Consider the following 20,277-nt stretch of genomic DNA (forward strand, 5'->3'; position numbering starts at 1 on the left):
ACTTATCTGCAGAGAGATTGCAGATTCTACAGAACCAAAAGGGTGACTTAGAATAATGTTTAAAAATATCTTCTCCTGCTGCATCAAAAGTGGATGTATGTGTGACCTTTTAAAATATTTCTGGGGTACCCTTGTGCTTCAGACACGTAAATCTGGGCATTACTAATCCTAATGCTGTCTCTTGAGTCAGGTCACTCCAATGGTCTCCACTTGTTCCATTCTGTTGACATAATAAGTGCTAATGTTATGCCCAAAATCCTCTCTTTTTTGCAGTATAAAGATTGACCACAGTGAACAAAAGCTCCATTGATATCAGTGGGCCAAGAGCCAGACAGGACAGCTGCAGTTAGACAGGTCAAGGCAAAATCATTGGACGAGGGGGGAGGTGGTGAATAGGGATAGGTGTGCTTTGATTTGTGAAACATGTGATTATCAGTGGGACCCAGAGTGTTACTGAATCAAAAGGGATTGCAATATACTAGTTCAAGGTTTTCATGGTCCATAATTAACTGTCCAGTCTTGTCGAATGCTCTTAGATGTGGACGGCAGTGGGCAACAAGAGATGTCAATCCTTTCTAATGGCTGTTTTGTAGTTCACAACAATAAATCAGAAATGTTATCTGTCATGCACTTTTAACCTTCAGAGCAGCCACCTCTTTTAGTAACTTCTAATTGCAGTACCATAGCTGAAAGTGACGTGGAATGGAAGACTCAAATTAAGCTTTAAAGACCTGCCAAGAGATCACAAACAGTGGCTGCCGAGACGCAGCCATGACTGTGCATGTTTTTAGACATTTCTTCCTTTTTTCTCCTGGAGATAAAAACTTGTAGAGTGGGAGAGGGGGACGACGTGGGGCTCCTCCAGACTTGGAGGGCCTGGTTGTCTTTCTCCTCCTCCTGCTCCTCTCCCTCGGAGGGCAGCCTGTCTCCTGTTTGGATAAGTGAGTGGGGAGATGTCAGCCAGTGTGCTGATGTATACCACCTGCCTTGGCCTCCCCCTGACCCGAGACGCAGCCCCCACAGCTGAGGCATTCCGATACCTTCCAGGGCCCTGTTTACACTGCAGCAGATTATACACTGCTCCCCTCAGATACATCCCTGCAAATTACCAATGGCTCCGCTCCACTCATTCATCTGGCCCGGGAGGGGGGCTAGTCCTCTGCCCCTGCTGCCAAGAAACTCCCCCCTGGTCGCCTCCACTAAGGGGCTTTTAAACAATGAGAACTCACAGGCCGATAGCTGTTGTTCGGGCTCGGGGCAAGCGCACTGTACTTACGGAAGAATTCCACTTATTTTTCCATTGACAACATTGACAACTGAACAGGCTGTGTTTGCTGTTCAGTTAGATGTAAAGTGAAGTAGGCAACGGTGGGACCGACTGACCTCATTACAGGGAAAACATGCAACTTTATTTCAGACACCGTGACAGACAAGTTTGTAATTATCATTAAGAACCCTGTGTGTTCTGTCAACATTATTGACCTAGGCTATGGAAGTGTTTTGGTTTCGGGGCTGGTCGCGTGATTTAGATGTCATCAGATGACACTATCACGCTGGTGGCCTGGGCTTCATGTGTGGCGTAACAGCTGGTAACACCTGTGACAGCAGATGCTGATGATGGCCTTTAACTCACAGTCACTGACTGAAGGCCTGACACAGGTTTGATCATCACTGAGATGGAGCACTGCTGTCCTGCTCCCCGACTTGACAAGCAGCGACTCCTCCATGACATTGTCAGCTTTGGGAATGGGGGATTTCATATTTTGAACATGCATTTCATATTTGTGTGGCTGGTGTATGTGTTTGTGTGCTAGCCTCTCAACACACTACCTTATAAAGTAGGAGGAACTTGAAAGGATGCATTTGGTGTACAAGTTAGTGTTTTTTCATAGCAAGTTAAAGCTCTCAAAATCAATTTTTTCACAAGAGTTTCCATGTAACAAAAAAATTACGTTGGCCAATGGTTTATAAAAAAGTGATGTCACTTTCATCAACTGCACAACCACATAGCTTTGAATACAGATCTGTAACTCCATCTGCTGTGCAGGCATAGGTACTACAACCACACTTGCACTAACCAGATACTGTCTCTGATATTGCTGTACTGAGGCAACACAGCTTACAAGTGTGATGTTTTTTTTGCCAAAAGCTACATTTCCTCCAAAATGTTGAGTTCACAGAGAGCTAGAAATCATATTGGAGGGTGAGTGTTTATTGTAAATAAGTATAGTTTTGGGGCTAGCATAATGTGAGGGGATCATCGGATAAAGAATACCCTTGCACTTTGGCCCCCACCCTACAATCCACCTTGATAAAGCTACCTTATCATTAAAATTATTATTATTATTATTATTATTATTATTATTATTATTATTATTATTATTATTATTATTATTATTATTATTATTATTATTATAGTGTTGAATTGTGGCCCTCTTTATTTGGAAATATCATTCCATATGGGGTAATTTTCCAAATGTGAGTAATTATGTTTTATGTCTTATGACCTATGCGATCTGTAAAACAACCAGCATTTCTGATGTACTGTAGATGTACTGTGTGGCTGGACACAGCACTCTGTTACAGTATGTCCCTAAGTCATGGGGAGGGTTGATTACTTCAGGGGGAGGGCACAGTAAATCAGGAACGGGAACACGAGAATGGATCTTAGAACATCTTAGCACAAGGTGAGTGTCAAATGGCTTGGCTTCGTGCCAATATCTTGTTCTGACAAATAAACAGGAACTGTTATAGATCTGTTTGTAACCTCCGTGATCAATGTCATAATGCTGGAATGAATGATAGATGTGCAATAATAGCCGTTGCCATATCTATATATATATATACAGTATATGTGTGTGTGTTTGTGCGTGTGTGTGTGTGTGTGTGTGTGTGTGTGTGTGTGTGTGTGTGTGTGTGTGTGTGTGTGTGTGTGTGTGTGTGTGTGTGTGTGTGTGTGTGTGTGTGTGTGTGCAACAATAAACACACTTTGACTTTTTTGACTTTTGTGTGTGTGTGTGTGTGTGTGTGTGTATATATATAGTTCAAGTGCTTTATTTGTCACATACACGAATCAGGTGAAATGTAAAAGGATCTACGCTCCACAATATCCAAATTAAAATAAAATAAATAAAAATATCTCTCCCTAAAGAGAGAGAGAGAGAGAGAGAGATAATACGAAAACAGCCATTTGACAATCTGTGTTCAACCTTATTCATTCTCTCATAATGGCAAACCGAATGTCTAGAACTCCAACAGACATTTATTGTATACAAGAAATGATTTTACATGACACTACAAAAGACAGTTTTCCCTTTCCATTAAACCTCGTGCAAGTCCGAGTGCATGACGGTCTTTGTACCAAGTGCCAGAGGAGGAGGGAGGGGCGACGGGAAGGAGGAGCAAGCGCAGTCCACTGAATCCTCTCGTTGACTGCGATGTATGTGAGAGTTGGTGAGGATGTCGGAGAGGATGCAATGATCAGCGACTGAACCTGGTAGAACGTTTCCATAAGTGCACTTTACCCACGCCCTTCAACTTTAACAGTCAATTTTTCAAGAGTCGATTTTTAGCCATGTTGGACACAGAAGAAAGGTAAGTTAATTGTGGGAAAGGTTTGTCATATTTTGGAACCTTTTTGTCATGTTGTGATCTGCACCCCAGCATTTGGACTTTTTGTGTTGTGTTGGGCTACTTCGTATTCCATAAACGAAAGTCTCTCGATTCCATCAAAAACTGATGGCAGGATTTACCACAGGCAGCTGCGTATAACCTATTGTTATCTCTAGTCATATTGCGGTGTCTTTTGCACCGCGTGTGTACGCTTCATTATTGTTTACAGAGATGAGACATGGGGGATGACTCAGCGATAAACAAACAGTAAAAACTCCGTTAAAAATATATATCCTCAGACATATAGGCTATAATGTAATGAACAGTGGGTCTATATTTACCATGTGATCTTGACGCCTCTCTTAATTATTCAGCTCTGCCAAGAGTGGGAACTGCTCCTTTTATGTAAGCCCATCCAGGGGCGAATGTCTGATCAGCACATATCTCTCCTCAGTTTCCTCCAGTTACACAACCGCTGCCTGTCCCGATGCTCCCAAGGGGCCATTATGCAAGACACTCATGGAGACTCCTGCAAGACCTAATAATGACTCCTTTATGACTGCTTAGAGAGCTGTCTTAATGGACTTGTCCCCAGAGGATGGTTTCTATAATTGTTTTAATCTGGACTGTCAGACCATCATTATCGTGTGTGTGTGTAACATGGTATGTAGGCTATGTGTGATATAATGATTCTTGAAAGCTGCAGTAACTGTATTAAAGACCAGAGACACCTCTTTTGTAGTTGAAACTTGTATTCAGACTGGGTGGTATACTTAAAATGATCCATTCTGCAGGTTTCCCAGGATTCTTAACAGTGTTTTGTGCAGCTGTGTATGTCACTGGAGAACTGCTGACGTAAAAAGGAACACCATGGTGTGACAGGGATAGGACCAGAGGAGGGTAGAGCCAGAGAAAGCTATTTCTGGGTCGTGGATTAACACTTGATTTGAGTTTCGGTGCCAGGACCAAACGGAATCCTCTTAAGTACTTTAAAAGTGACCTGCATTCCTCTGCTTGGATGTTGTGTATCCAAATTTATCTTTTGGCTGTTGTGGTAAGAAGAAAAACAAGCGGTCGTCACGTGTATCGGCTGATGTATGGGGTTTCTTCTCTCTCTTACCCATCCAGTCCTGTGCTGCGGGGATCCAGTCAAGCGCTGTGCTGCAGTAGGCGCCAGACCCCTGGGCCTCTGTGGTGCTCCTGATGCCCCTCACCCACAGGTGAAGATCCCGAGTGGGCGAGGGAATGGCAGGGATCACTCGATCAATGTTATCCTTTATAAGGTGGGCCACTGTCTTCTGCGCTCCCCCTGACGAGCACTCCCTAGCCATTTCTGACTTGAGGAGGCTTTTAAAGGGTAACAACTGATCAAAGGGTGCTTCAGATCCAATATGCTTGTCAGTGATGTCAGCTGTCATATTTTAGCAAGTAAAGTTGGAGTGAATGGAACTTCCCCAGGGCCAAAGGATGACTTGTTTTGAGGGCTGGCCTCAATGAGTGCTTTATGCTCTGGTTAGTAATCTACCCTGAGCAAGACTGGGGGGAATAAATATAAATATTATTTGGGTATCTGTGTGTGGCAAATCTCTCTTCACTGACCTATTCTTATGAAAATTCCTCAGCAGTTGCAGATAGTAGACTCACCTTGACCAATGTACATCTCATAAGATGCTGTTATTCATGGAATAAAACAGGGATGTGAAGATTAAGACAGATATTTAAGACTACACTGAAACTACTGACTCCGCAATGTATAAGCTTGTGCCTCCTATACAGTATATAAGGGTTACTGTTTACATTCACTTACTTTGACAGAACATCTCTTATTGTCACATAAATGTACTGGCAGCAACACAAATACAATTCTGATTAGTTTAGAGGAAGAGTAGAGCAAAGAGACTGCAGATTACTGAATCTTCATGAAGCAAACACTTTGCTCTTCTTTCCTATGCTGCTGCTCCAGGATGCTAAGCTGACCGTGACGCAGGTGACCTCTGCGAGCAGCACGTCCTGCGTCCTGCTCTTCCAGTACCAGTTGAGCGAGCAGGCACACTGGTGCTGGGAAACGGTCCTCTCCTCATGCAGTCTCTTCCTGGGCATCTCAGAGGGGGCCCTCCCGGAGGGCAGTAAAGAAGGGTATGTTTCCACCATCTGTCCCCCCGTCCCCTGGAGCCACAGCTCTCCTTGCAGCCTCTCCTTAGTTACATAACTAGGCTGCGCATGAGTCGCTCTCCATAAACCAGTCTCTGAGTCATTGTCGTCATAACAACAAGACCTGATGTCCATATCAAACACCAGGCTAAGCCATGCATCTTTAATTCAGGACACATCTGTGCCAAGTGGACGGGCTATGCAGGGACTTAGGATCTCTGGCTCTTTCACTGCTGATTGCACCGAATTCACCATTAGTCTCACCTGATTGCATTCTCCTCATCCTCTGTTTTGCAGTCTCACTCGTCTCCTAGAGTTTGCCGAAGACAAGCTGAATGTTCACCAAGTGTTTGTGCGCTTTAATAAAAACAGGGAGGACCGAAGTAAGTGATTTCATGGAATTGTTGATGTATTGTGTTGTAATCCTGTAGGCAGGTTTGGAATCATAAGGCTCCAACATATACTGTAAGTCGTTGTGCTGACATTAAAAGGTTTTTAGGCATGGCCTCTCTTTGCAATGATGATGATTACTATACTTTGTTTTTCCATGTCTTTCAGTGTGTCTAACCAAAACCTTCGACTACATGGGCTTTGAGATGGTAAAACCAGACCATCCGCTAGTCCCCTCTCAGCCCGATCTCCTCTACATGGTGTATCACCTGGAGCCAAGCCACTGTGGGGAAGAGTGATGTGAACAGGTTACGTACACATCAGCTCTCCAAGTCTGACATGCTCCTCGTGTCCTCTAATGACCAGCACTTAGCTCTGTTGGACTTAAGTTCCACTCAAAGGAGGTCTTTAGTGATCTAACCTGTTGGACGGACATTGCAGTAAGAATTAAGTCATCATCCTATTAGGTGTGTATGTTGACCTGTACTTCTTAGAACACCTTGCCACGGCACTTCTAGTAACAGGGTCACTTGGTGCTAAAGATAAAATTCTACTCCTTTGCAGTCAAAAGCATCTATGAAAATGTATGTGTTTTGTCTCTCTAGTATATTGTGTGTTTACACTTTTTCACCAGTCCATCATGTGTAAACCGGTTCCATGCTAAGGACATACAACAGGTGGAAGTTTGGTGTATGGTTGTCAGATAGGAGAATGGAAAGCATACTTGCTGCAGATAAAGGATATCAAGACAGTGAGTGTATACAGGGGAAAACATTAAAGTAGCACTTTATTACAGATAGTTTTATTTTCATCCAAAGCATTCTACTTTTTTACTTTCACTGCCTCTTAAGTATAAGTAAGCTCTTCAATGTATGTGGTCAACATTATGTCCTGCCTGAGCAATTGACCTATATAATGCACCTTTATTTAGGGACCTGCATGCACTTTCCTTTGCCTCAGTTAACTTAGATGTGAAGTCAATGAGTGATCTATGTTGATAATAAATGTACAGTTTTCTTGTACACGTCAAAATGATAATATCTAAAGTTATAGTTATGTTCTATTCCAGATGTCGAATAAAATAATATGTTTTAGCGAGATGGACTCTGTTATTAAAAAAAAATGATTTACCCACACATTCACTACTGTGCTAATCTCGCAACAGGACACATCAGTCTAATGAGTCTGTTGTTCAACAAACTGATGCAATACCTCTGGGAAAAGAAGAAAAACACAATTAGCTAGGGCACAGTAGGCTACATGGTCTCTTACATTGCGGTAGGACGGTTTTCAAATAACTGTAAGATGTTAAATACGTGTAAAATATTAGATGTAGGCCTATTATAAAAATAAAGCACATTTATGAAAGAGGATACACAGCATGCCCACAATGTGATTGTACACCACCGATTCGGTTACTGATATAGCACATAATAACCCTCTTTTCCTAATCATAATGACATTGATTTTACAGTAAGCCTTGGCCCCATTAATGTCCGATTATTTCTCTCTGGGGTCTCTAAAGAAGTTGTTTAACTGCCAGGGGCGCTATATCGTCTATTTTCCATAACCCCATTTAATCTCTAATGAGGCGTTTGTTTTCAACAGGAACTCTCAAACATTCTAATCCGCAAAGTGACGACGGTTACTTGCACAGTCTATATGTAAATATTAACATACTTCAGCAACTGTCAATTGTTAAAATGGTTCCCTAAAATATAAATCGTTAGGATAGTTCATAGCCAGGTAAACTGGCATGAGACCCTCGCATGATTTAGACCGCTCACGGAGGGTTCGCGGTCTGTAGTATCCCGTTAAAAACAGCCACACACACGTGACTTAACTGTAACGGAAGACCCGAGTAGGAATGTGAATTTGTTATCTATCCAGTGTTGTTTTTACCTGATACATTAATGGGTTTCGTATGTGAAAGAGGTTCACGATTATAAACATTGGGATAAAGCGCCATCTAGTGAAAGAGATGGTTAACTAACAGTCAAGGGAGGACCCACAAGGAATCCATCTTGCTGGGCAGCCTGTGCAATAGGACAGTGAAGGAGAGAATTTATAATTGTTCCTTTGAAACGACAGGAGTTATACAAAGGGCACCCAAAGACACATGGGCGCTGTCTTAATGAGATACATCAGTGTAAAATAAATACTGACACTGGGGGATTAAATACACTGTTGGTCAGACCCACCAGTCCCAAACTACCTTAAATTGAATTGATGCAAACGCTCTGAAGACTGTTCCGTTTACACAGAGCACATCTTGCCCACCTATAGTGGTCCCCATAAATATATATATAAAAAAGGTGGCATTACTTGAGAGTTGAAGAACATTTTATTCAAATTCATAAACTTTTTTCACAGAAGTTATATACCTACAGCTGCTTGCCTTTTGTTTCTCTCCCCCTACATATTGGACTCGTGTCTCTTGCTTAAACTGGATGTCTGAAGGGACTGAAGCGCTTAACATGCACCTGGGGTGAAGATGGATACAGGCGATTCAATTTTATTTCTAGTTTATAAATCACATTGTTCTGAATGACAGCAGCTGATACAAAGCTTAATGACAATCACTTCAATTTTATACACATTGTCTTCGGTTTCCAATTTTTTAAAATATAATAGAAAGAAAAACAAAAAAGTAAAAATCTACAAAGAAAATAAAGTGGTAAAAATCAAAACACAGATACATACAAACAAACCTAAAAATGTGATGGTGCGAGTCCCATGATGTTTTTTGAAGGACGTCTTTCTTTAAGTCTTCCAGGTTTCTCTTTTGCCACGGAATCTCTTGTAGAGGTCAAAAAATGTCCCAGGTCAAAACTGCATTGGTGGTTAGTTTAAATGAACTTGTGTAAATACTATCACAACAAAGGATGCGAGTTATACATCGCAACAGAGAAATGACCTTCTTATCCATTGTGTGTGTGTGTGTGGGGAGGCTGCCTCTAGATGTGTTGGAGTACATGTGGAAGATGTCGTCTGGGGCATTGGGACTGCGGATTTTTGGGCTGTGCGTTTACTACAGGTTGGTGTTTGAGTGGGGAAGGGGGACGGGACAGAAGGATGAGTCATTTCATGTTTAAGGCAGACCCCAGATCAGATCAGAACCACGCCCTTTCAATTTGTTGTGCAACTGGTACATTGTTTCCCCCCGCCTTCCCCTCTCCTGGTGCCTCGCCGGGCCGAGTTGTGCCGGGACAGGTGACCCTACTGGTGGGCGCACTGCACCCCGGGGCCGTGGTGGCCGCCCTCCTCGTCTGAGCTGTCGTTGTAGGCCTCGCGGCGGTGGCCTCCAGAGGAGCCCTGGCTGTTGTCGTAGTCCTGCAGGTCCACCTCCTCTGCGTCGGCAGAGATGACCGGCGCCTCAGCTCTGGTGGGTAACAGGTCCTCAAGCTCCTGCACAGATTCATACAAATCAAAAAGGTTTACCCAGGTCAAGATGGGAAAACTAGGTCTGTGCTTCACAAGTACCACAAACCAATACCACCTATTACAAGACATAAATCAATACGTGTGCATTGTACATTTACATTACATTTAGCAGACGCTTTTATACAAAGCGACTTACAATGTATACTCATTTTAGATTTACACTGATGGCACACTGCACATCAGGAGCAATTAGGGGTTCAGTGTCTTGCTCATTGTTCTTAAATTCTCATATTTCAAGCACAGGATTAGAATATTGACGGATTCTATAGAGCTGGTCTGAGCTTCATGTTTCACTACTAGACTGCTAAATGGACCCTGGAGAACTTTCTGGATTCCCAATTTGCACAACACACTGAACTACGCAGTCATACAACTTAACTAGGCCAACCAACTGCGCTGTTCAGTGTGTATGTTAATTACCCAGCTGGACATCAGCCAGTACCATATTTGTTTCAGTTATACATTAATGTAGAGTGGCAAATTAAGTAAGTATGGAGAAATGCATTTCTCTTGGTCAATTCCAATTACAGATTTTCTGGTTTCATCTAGGCCATGGCACAGTGTAAACTAACAGTTTTTAAACATTCTTCAATGACTACGGCCAATCTCGCTGTACACCTTTATCATTTTCATGGCCTGCCAGGTATTCTGTAGACAAAAAGTGCACACTGAGAAATAGATTTTTTCTAACCTAGAATAAAATTCTGTGAAATCATGGCATTTGAAGTCACATTTTCCAGGCTTTAATCTTAACCAAAACATGGTCAGAATAACTATAGCGTTACCCATATATTGAGATTCAAATGAAGATCCTTACTTCTGATATTGAAAAATATATAAATCTAAAGGGTCGATTTCCCCCCCTTATAGCTGCAGTTGTATGGATGGCTCACTGTTGCTTAAAGCTAATCCAACATACAAACACACATTACCTCAGATTTAGTCACTTCCACAGCCAAAACATGCAGGTAGGTTTGCCCTAGTACTAAAGACATCATGCCCCATCCAAGCCAACTTACCGTCAGCTTCTCTGGGCTGATCCAGTTGTTCTCGGGGAACTGGACATCAAACTTGATGTACAGATCTCCTTTCTCAAAGGGGTTCCGGTACTGTGGCATGCCCTCTCCTCTTACCACCCTGATGGAGCCTGAAGAGCACACAACACATCATCACCACCCAACCAAGGCACTGCCACAGAGGGCAAGATCACCCCACCATCAGAGAATCCCTCCCCCCCTCAAACCAGAGATACACAATGGCATAACACTCACCTGGCTCAATGACTTTTCCAGCGGGGTACTTCACCACAATCTGTCTGCCATCTAGGTGTTTCAGTGTAAACTGGAATCCGCAAAGTGCTTCAACTAAACCAATTTTGTGAACCATGTGTAGGTCGCTGCCATCTCTCTTGTAAGTCTGAAATAATAAGACATTTGATGAGTGAGAGTGTTGAGTGCATGCAAGGAAGAAAATAAATTCCCATCACGCACCTGGTCCAATGGGCAAGTGATCATGCATTTTAATAATTGATACAAGTTTATATTGGGGATTATATTGGGGGCAACATTTCCAAATACTGGACAGTGTTCAAGAACAATTACTGAGGTCTATACTGCAAGTGATCCCACTGATTAGGCAGTGCCCTATCCAATACTAGCCGTGCTGACAACAGGCACTTAAGCTGGGTGTCATCAGCATGTGTCTGCTAGCCTGGCTATTCCGAGAGGCCATCATCTCATCTCAAGAGGGAGTGTAGTGCTGGAGGTGACATAGCTGGCCAGGGAGAGCAGCAGACGCAGGGGCCTGGGCGTGAGTCACTGGAGCCGAGTGGCCAGGTGGTGGCCGCCACACTGAGAGCGAATCAGCGGCCAGGCTGGAGTGCTCTACAGGGTGCTCATGGCATGCCGTCATGGCAAGCTGCTGCACTGGCCCTTCAGGGATCGCAATTAAAGTATTTATCACCGGGATGGCAAACTCAGTCGACTATGTTAATATGAAAAGTGTTGCCAATAGCCAACACCACCACCACAATAACAATTCAATTAAATGGGCCTGATTTACCACTGGTGTAACTCCGAAACACAGAATAGTTACCTCATGTTCTTTCTCCTGCAGGACAAGGACGATGTCCCCTGGCTCCACGGCGGGGGCCTGGTCTGCCTCCCCTCCGAAGGTGATCTTCTGGCCGTGCTTCATGCCCTTGTCCACGTGGACCTCCAGGATCTTCACCTCCTTCACCACCTTCTTGCCTTCACATTTTTTACAGCGGTCCTTCTCACTGATCACCTCCCCTGCAGGCAAACAGGCCATCAAACACCTGGGTACCACAACATCCTTTACATTTATCAAGCACATCATTGGGGATCACTTCTGAGGTGTGACGCCACAAACACCTCGGTACCATAACATCCTTTACATTTATCAAGCACATCATTGGAGAGATCACTTCTGAGGTGTGACGCCGCAAACCATGGAGGTATTATAAAGACCCGGAATAAGTAAGAATAACCACTCCCAATCATTTCAATGGCTGCTGCTATGCCTGTTAATTCAGGCCAGGAGGGATGAAATTGACCCCTGACATATTGTCATAATGGTGTCCTATGGCTGATCACTTCAGGCACCATTTATACTAAAAGCCAATTAGGCACAGCATAACAGATGACCACAGGCGCTACAGAATAGTGTCATCTATGCATGATGATGGGTGTTCCCGGCTTGAAAACTGCCCACGATGACAGTCATAAAGCCATTCGGGAATGTGCAAAGTTGGCTACAAGCAGCGCCAAGTTTATATCTGTGACTGCTGTAGTTAATTGCAGTCACAGTAACACATGACTGCATTTGAACCATTATAGGACAGAATTTCTACTGTAAAATCACTGTCCTGAAATCATCCCGAACTCACAGAAAACTGCTTAAGTGCTACTGGTTCCATTTATAGCCCACATGGGTTGCTGCATAGGTCTTCCACATACAATAATAAGAAACGACTAAATTGTTTACATCAAGACTTATTATTATTATTGTGTTCTTTACTATATAAATTACAAGTGGTAATGTCTGATGTTTATCTTCCACATGGAGATATGCTTAAAAACATTTCTTCATTCGTGTCATAAACATGTCACCTACCTATAAGCCTACATGACCTCATTTAATTAGGTTTTTTATTGTTTCCCATACATCCAATACATGGGGCTAATATAATAGTATGGGCCATAAGGCATTAGCTTTGACACATCTCAGCAGCCAGACTCCTTTAACACCATCCTGAAATAAGGAGGGGAACCGTTGTCAAAATGCACGCGTGAGGAGGCCTGCCCTACACTAAACGCATGCATGAGCCCTGCATATCAGTTGCAGAAATGGCAGACTAAAGCATCTGTTCTAATTTAATGAACCCACTTGAAAACATTTCATATCTGCGACAGAGAAAATGCATTATAATGAAGGATTACTAAATGAATTGTTTTCCAATTGCTTATTTAGCAAGTCACTTTTCAGTTGCAGTCTATCAAGGCACCGTCTTAATTGCCTCCAGTGGTTCAAAGCAGGGGTAGGTCTACCTGATGCCAACTGGCTGAAGCTAGCCCTCCAAATCCTGACCCCTGTTACAAATCTGTAAGTACAATCTTAACTAAATGTTCAAGAGTCCACATACATTTCTCACAGAAATAGTCCTTTGGTTTAGGAACATGGTGCCTTACCTTCCCCATTACAGTCAGTGCAAACAGACTGCATCTGTTGGACCATCCCAGGAGCCAGCTGTCTGATCATAATGCGCATACCGCGCCCTCTGCAGGCCGTACACTTCTGGACTGCACCCGTCTTCCCGCCCTGGCTGCAGTGGGAAACATGAGGTCAGCCACACACCAAAACAGTCCCATAGCGCTCTCATCAGTGCTACAAGGAGCAACACTGAGAGCTGCACTAATTGGGCAGATGGAGGAACTTAGAAAAACTGGGTTTGTCGGATCATTTCAAAGTGGATTTTCAAAGCTGCACTGTACACCAAAGAAGGAACTGACTGGCTTATATTAACACGTACTTGGCTGTCATCTCACATTTGGACTGCAGTCATTACAAAAACCTACTGCTTTTAGAACACAAGCAGCCAGAAATTGTGACAAGAAAAACAACCTGGGGGCCGTTTGGTCTAATCAAGGCAAGTTTCCCAAAAACACACTTCCAAAAATGCAGGGGCACACACTTCCGTAGAATTAACCAATTAATTGCATGCAAATGATGCTTTCTTTGGAGCGGGTTCTGTACTGGTGGAAGTCTTTAAGATGGACAACCCCTGGTGTGTTCTTAAGCAGCATTAGACCACCAAAAGCATGAACTGAAATGTCATAAAACATCCAGGGACCCCTGAACATGTATGGTAGAGACGAGGCCTAGTAGACACAGTAGTCACAAAGGTTATGGCAGCGCTGTCAAAGCATCACTTCTTAAAAACAGTGCACTGTGCTGACATCACAAGGATAACTTTCTCCCAAAGCTGGTATATTTTCATTTTCTTATTTTGCCTTAACATCATAGCAAATTATGATTGAACACTAAGAACACAACACAAACCGGTTTGCCCACGTTTACACTGTATTCTCAGAAACATTCCAAAACTCTCCTACCTACCAATTAAAATCACAAGCCATCAGTCACAATCACATGTTCTTTGAAGTTGCTTTGTCATTTGACAGTTAATCATTAACAACAGGGGGGTTTTCAGAGAACACTACTGCATGTGGAAGAGGACTACATGCAGGCAGCTGAAACTTTAATCACCATTGTTTAAGCTGATCTGAGCCGGTCTTAGGATAAAAGCCTGACCCAACACTGAGCCGCTTTCATTCACACCACACCGCAGATTCAGGCGAGAGGAGAAAGTGGAACTATGCCACACTAAACAACAGCATACTCAGTGTCAAACGTGGAGAGGTGGCTAATTAACCACGGGGCGGCTGATACGTTTTGATTCAATATTCAATCATTCCATGGCAGTGTCATACATTCCAAGCATGAGGGATGTGTGCAGAGCGAATACCAAAAGCGATGAGTCACCGAGGTACAGAGCAAAGAGAAGTTTTGAAGACATAAAAACCTCACTTATGGACATTTCCTCCTACAACACTGAAGGTCGAGTATATAGGTCCTGAGTACTAGGGATGGACAGGATTTTGGCATTATAGTTGTCTACGGTATTACGTCACTTCACGGCATGAACTTCGCAAAACCAGGATATTTTTTTAAAGCATGGAATCAAGCATATGAATCCCCCAGAATTTCAGCGGTCAGAGAATTCCATATCAGTTACCAGAAGTCAGCTTAAATCTCCTGTCTACAATTACCAAATGAGATAACTAGGTACCCGCAAACTGAAACTGATTTTCACAAGATTAACGATAATAGAATAGATGTAACATATTTTTGACCACTGGTGAAGATTTTCCTGCGGTTGTTTTCTTGTAATCAATAGAAAGCACGACAAGATACCTAGCAAACACTGGCAGATGACAAACCTACACAGTAGCCTAAAAAGATGTCAGTCAATCGATATTTTTTTTGTAATTAAGCAGATGTCTTGACAAGTACCTGCACATCCCTCAAGCCAGAAAGTGTCAACAGGCTGATGTCCCCGGCTAAGAACTTTGAACACTAAAGGCAATGTTGATGACTTCACTGAAGTTTAAGCTTCCTGTTTGTCTTCAGTCGTCTAGAGCAGTGGTCCCCAACCACCGGGCCGTGGCCCGGTACCGGTCCGTGAGGCATGTCACCGGGCCGCACAGAAAGAATAAATAATTTATATAATTTCCGCTGTTTTCATTATTAGCGTCTGAGAGGTGTTTTATTTTGAAAAATTACCGGATTTTCTAGGACGTATCATTCGCCTGTGCCTCTTGTCACGTCAAGACGCTTGTCTCGTTCAAGTGATACGTCACTCAAAAAGAATCCCGCAAATTAGCGAAAATGAGTACAAAACTAAAATCTTTGGAGAGCTTATTTGAAAAGGCCCACTAAGGAGCCTACGGCCTCCAAAACATAAAGCTTCTTTTAACAGACAATACCAGAAGTCATACTTAAAATACGAGTTTATCGCAACAGGTGATTCTCACGCAACAAGTCTGCTCTGTATAATATGTGGCGACAAGCTAGCAAATAAGCCAATGAAGCCTTCCAAACTGCTTCGGCACAGGGAGACCAAGCACTGATTCAGCGTTATGGTGAGTTGTATTTTTCATGCACTTAACATTCGTAATACAATGGCATGGTCCCAAGTTAACGCCACTTCACGTTAATGTTAGCTTTTATAGACTCCATTCTATCAAACTCGCGCTTGCCTCACGGGTGCAATTGATTGATTCACATCAATATGAATGGATGACATGATTTACAAATGGTGAAAAATTACACCTTGAAGCCGGTCCGTGAAAAAATTTGCCTCGTTAAACCGGTCCGTGGTGCAAAAAAGGTTGGGGACCCCTGGTCTAGAGTACATTGTGTACCAATATCATCTATACTGTGGAAAATACAGTGATTATTTTAGTCTATATCCCCTCCCCCCCCCCCCCCCCCCCTTACTGGGTACGGTGGAATCTGTACAGACCTTTTCACTCTGGCGAGCATTCTCCCATAACTCTTATTTCATAACATTTAAAGGAAACACTGCAAATGAGGAGGTCAAATAAAAGGAGGCTTTTGCAAACATACTTACCCATGGCAAGATGCACACAGGACATTCTTGCTTAGCTGTAATTTGGTTGCCTTCCCATTGTATAGGTCCTCAAGAGACACCCTGTAATGAGATGTTCATTTCTCACTTTAGAGACTTCATTAAAACACAACTGTGTCATGCTAAGAATGTGCACAGACCCTCTCCTTCTGGGATACTTTATTCATATTTTAATTCCTCCTTTGAGGAACTCTTAGCATAAATATCTGTTCTGAATATAAATGCACCCAACAACTTTTGGATCCATGGTTTTCAAACATTTCTATAATTCTAGATAATCTTACCATTACACTATTTGCTACTGATGCCACAGTCTCAAGGTAAGAGTGTTTATGAGCGGGTATAGAACGGTACATTCAATGTTAAGATGGCCACAAAGTAAATGTCAATGACACAGCTTGGTTTTCCATCTACTCACTTCAGGGGGTGTACCATGTCCTCTCCTCTTCTCCGGCCACCATTACGGCGACCCTGCCCACCCATGAAACCAAAAAGGCCACCTCCAAAGATGTGGGAGAAGATGTCGTCCATGCCACCACCCCCTCCACCGCCTTCCCGCAGGCCTTGTTCCCCATAACGGTCGTACAGTTCCTTCTTCTCTGGGTTGGTCAACACTTCATAGGCAAAACTGATCTCTTTGAACTGAATTAACAAAGAAGAGGCAGCTGTTAATTTAAAACAAGGCAACAGTAATAGTTTAACTGAAAACAAAAATGTTCTCAGTTGTCAGATAAAGTGGAGCTTTATAGAAATAGGCTAATAATTTAAAAAAAACAATCTATGTAACTTCTCAACTAGTTTTGACATCCTCTCCATATATTGTGATGTGAACAACAGAAACACACCTGTTGGTCCCACTAGCCATCCAGGATATGCACTATGTAGTTATGTGTTCCAGGATGGAACATCCCATGATGATGTAAGAAAAGCTTTCACAGTACCACATTACTAACTACACAGCCAAGCATACCAGTGCCAACCGGGCTGTTGGTAGCGTTATATACAGTTAGCTTGCTTATTTTAAACCAAAACTACTGCCATTTTAGGCTTCATAATTTGTGAAACTTTGGCAGTCATCACAATATATTTCATAGCATTTACACCTTGGTGTATCAATTTTATAAAAACAATTTACAGGCATTGTACATCTTATAAAGCCCAATGTGGAAATTGATGTGCTACTGAAATGCAACCAGGTTAACTTGACATGTCTATACCTTGTCTCCAGCATTGGGGTTCTTGTCAGGATGATATTCTTTTGCCAATTTCCGGTATGCCTGAAAAGGATGCATAGAGCGATTAAGTAACCTTTGAAATAGTAGGTGAGAGTAGCTACCTAGCCTTAGCAATAACGAATTAGTGTCTTGTAACGTTACCGGGCAGCAGTGAGACAGCAATGAGCGATTCAATCAGAATCTGACTGCTGAACATCAATTTACGAGTTAGTAAGGCAACGTTAATTTACCAATTTACAGTGCGCTAGGAAACATAGGTTGGTCGGGTTGCTGGCTAGCTACAGGCCTTGCTAACTTTACACGGAAGGACCAAGTTTTTTTTTTTTTACTAAATTGTCTCGTGAACAAACCTGCACAGCAAACATTAGCTGACAAGTTAATGCTACATGATATTTGGGTCAGATAATTATGAAGCCACTGTCCATGCCAGATATATATTTATATAATGTTAAGTTACAAGTAACGTTACAACCTTAGCTATATGTTTAGCAAATTTACCGCAGAATATTCGACAATTTTAACAAAGGAAATGACTTCAAGTTCAACTTGCAACGACTGGGCTGATGCTGGCGGCATGGTAACATTTGACTGTCTAAATCATCAAGTTAGGCATCATTGTGTATACATTTCATCTAGATAATGTGAACCCAAAACGACAACTCTAACTACAAACATAGCACGTGAATTAACGTTAATCTCCATTTGACTTGCCGGTGTTACGCTGACATTATTAGGACAAATAATTAGAACAACCAGCTAACATTGCTTTGTAATCAACGAACGTTAACTTGAGATCTAGATCATGTTACCTGACGCTAACTGACGGAATACTACTGTGTACCTAAAACTCAGTTAATAATTTCATAAGCATGTCCACTGGCTAACCACTTTAGCTAGCAATGTAGCTTAGCGAGATGTAAACAAGTAACGTTAGCTTTTTCAGCAGCTATCCGGCCAGCTTGTTGCTAACCGCTGAGTAGCACATTCACATTTTGCAAGCTAGTCAAGCCATTTTATGCGGGTTGCGTTAGCAACGATCCAAAGCCAAATCTCCAATCAAGAGAATCGTGTAACTAGCTTTGTCTGGCCGTGGAAGATAACGATTCCCAGCACTTCTATATGTCATAACTAACGCCCAATGCTTAAAATGCGGAATTTTCACCAGCTAGCAACAGCGATAAAATTAGCCAATAATTACAAACTAACAGCATTTTCATAGCAGATAAGTATGCCATGTCCCACATCTCGCTAAGTGTTAGCTATCCATCCTAGTTGGCTAAAAGTGGCTAATGTTAACTCAAGGATATGTGACATGGTCGATAACTTTAACCATGCCAAACCGTGAAACAAAATGTCGTAGGGAAACAAAAGGTATGTGTAGCTCGTCTACGTTTATATAAAATGACAAAGAAAATTGTCAACTAACTAATGGCTAACAAAGTATTCATCAGCATTTAATCCACATGACGCGATTAGCTTAGCTAGCCAATTTATAATATCTCATCCGTGAGGCCCAGCACAAACACAAACGTTTCCTGGCTCGATACATTCAAAGTAGCAACCTGGCTGACGTTAGTTAACTTTAAAATGACTGCTAACCTAGCAAACGCTAGCTAGCCAGCCAGCTATCGCTACATAACGACGGCTAAAGTGAACTTCTACAACAAGGCCTCTTTAGTTGGCCAATAGACAGGCTGACTACCTTAGCTAACGTTAGCAATCTTTCGCTAGCTAGCTAATCTGACTTTTCTCAATAAGACCTCATCGTTCTACAATCTAAACATAAGAAATGAAAGATGTAAATACCTTTTTCAATTCATTTTCTGTGGACGTGGGAGACACTCCAAGAATGTCGTATAATTTAGTATCAACAACGTTCGCCATGGTGAGGCTTTACGAAGGACCTTCTGTGGGGTAAGCGGCGAAGAGAAAGAGGAACCGGTAGAAAACGTCATACGCATGTATCAATTTTAACCGCTTCCGCTACTTTACTAAACGCTTTCGCGCTGTTTGCGAATCGTAGTTGAAGGGCCACAAACATTGGTTTGCTGAATTCTAAGTCAAGTTTTCTACCTTTAAGCAGTAATAATAGTTGGGTTTCTATGAAAGACAGGCCTTTATAGAAATTCACGAAATAAATAGACAAAGTATTCCCAGGGATCCATCCTTGCATCTCTGCATTGCCTCTGAAAATATTAAACTAGGATATATTCTTAGATGAAGCAGAGATTTGTCATGCAGAATGAAATGACTTGTTGTCTAGAGCCCTTTGCTAAATCTGCCTCACTGACAAACACCCATTTTATTGTTCTTTCTTGTAGTTGTGCCTTCCTTTGGCTGCTAACAAAAGATTTAGACTACTTATTATCTCAAATCAGGTCAGCTAACAACAAGGATACATACAGTTTATCAATTATGTTTGGCATCCATTGACTTTCAACTTTGTATTTTTGTATAAAAAGATATGTACTATATATAAAATATACTATAGTATTGTGGGATAATGTTTTCCTCCAAAAGAAGATCCTTAAAATCCTACAACATGCAGAAAGTGGTGCAGCTGTCACCAGCCAGTTGTACGTTGTTGTTGTTGTTGTTGTAATATATTTGACTGTGTATAACAACAACAACAAAATGTATGTGCTTTACATGTCACTAGAATAAATACTGGTTCTGCTTCAGTGGGAGCTCACTGCAACCGTGAAGCATTGC

At 42.3% G+C, this 20,277-nt stretch overlaps 2 protein-coding genes across 2 annotated transcripts; one reads left to right on the plus strand and one right to left on the minus strand.

Annotated features, from left to right (window-relative positions):
- Nucleotides 1-4,736: 4,736 nt before the first annotated feature.
- On the plus strand, nucleotides 4,737-7,251 carry oaz2b (ornithine decarboxylase antizyme 2b; the record flags this gene model as incomplete). Its single annotated transcript, XM_080843543.1, has 4 exons — nucleotides 4,737-4,895; nucleotides 5,576-5,748; nucleotides 6,061-6,146; nucleotides 6,322-7,251. Coding segments are annotated over 4 exons (549 nt in total), but the record flags the coding sequence as incomplete, so codon positions are not given.
- A 1,227-nt stretch (nucleotides 7,252-8,478) lies between these two features.
- Nucleotides 8,479-19,508, minus strand: dnaja2a (DnaJ heat shock protein family (Hsp40) member A2a). The gene is made up of 9 exons (XM_080843217.1): nucleotides 19,372-19,508; nucleotides 17,548-17,607; nucleotides 16,749-16,972; nucleotides 16,313-16,393; nucleotides 13,308-13,441; nucleotides 11,692-11,888; nucleotides 10,869-11,013; nucleotides 10,617-10,744; nucleotides 8,479-9,561 (listed from the first exon to the last, which is right to left on the minus strand). The coding sequence occupies exons 1-9, from the start codon at nucleotides 19,447-19,449 to the stop codon at nucleotides 9,373-9,375; spliced, it is 1,236 nt and encodes a 411-aa protein (XP_080699343.1). The 5' UTR covers nucleotides 19,450-19,508; the 3' UTR covers nucleotides 8,479-9,372.
- Nucleotides 19,509-20,277: the final 769 nt, after the last annotated feature.

Source organism: Sprattus sprattus (genome assembly GCF_963457725.1).
Source record: "Sprattus sprattus genome assembly, chromosome: 8".
Lineage (NCBI taxonomy): Eukaryota > Metazoa > Chordata > Actinopteri > Clupeiformes > Clupeidae > Sprattus > Sprattus sprattus.

Bases quoted from the DNA above. Each gene is read 5' to 3' on its own strand.
- dnaja2a (XM_080843217.1), bottom strand. From the start codon at position 19,449: ATGGCGAACGTTGTTGATACTAAATTATACGACATTCTTGGAGTGTCT. The intron at 17,608-19,371 runs GTATTTACATCT...CATCCTTTTCAG, and splicing joins CAGAAAATGAATTGAAAAAG to GCATACCGGAAATTGGCAAA. The intron at 9,562-10,616 runs GTAAGTTGGCTT...GAATCTGTGCAG, and splicing joins TCAGCCCAGAGAAGCTGACG to GAGCTTGAGGACCTGTTACC.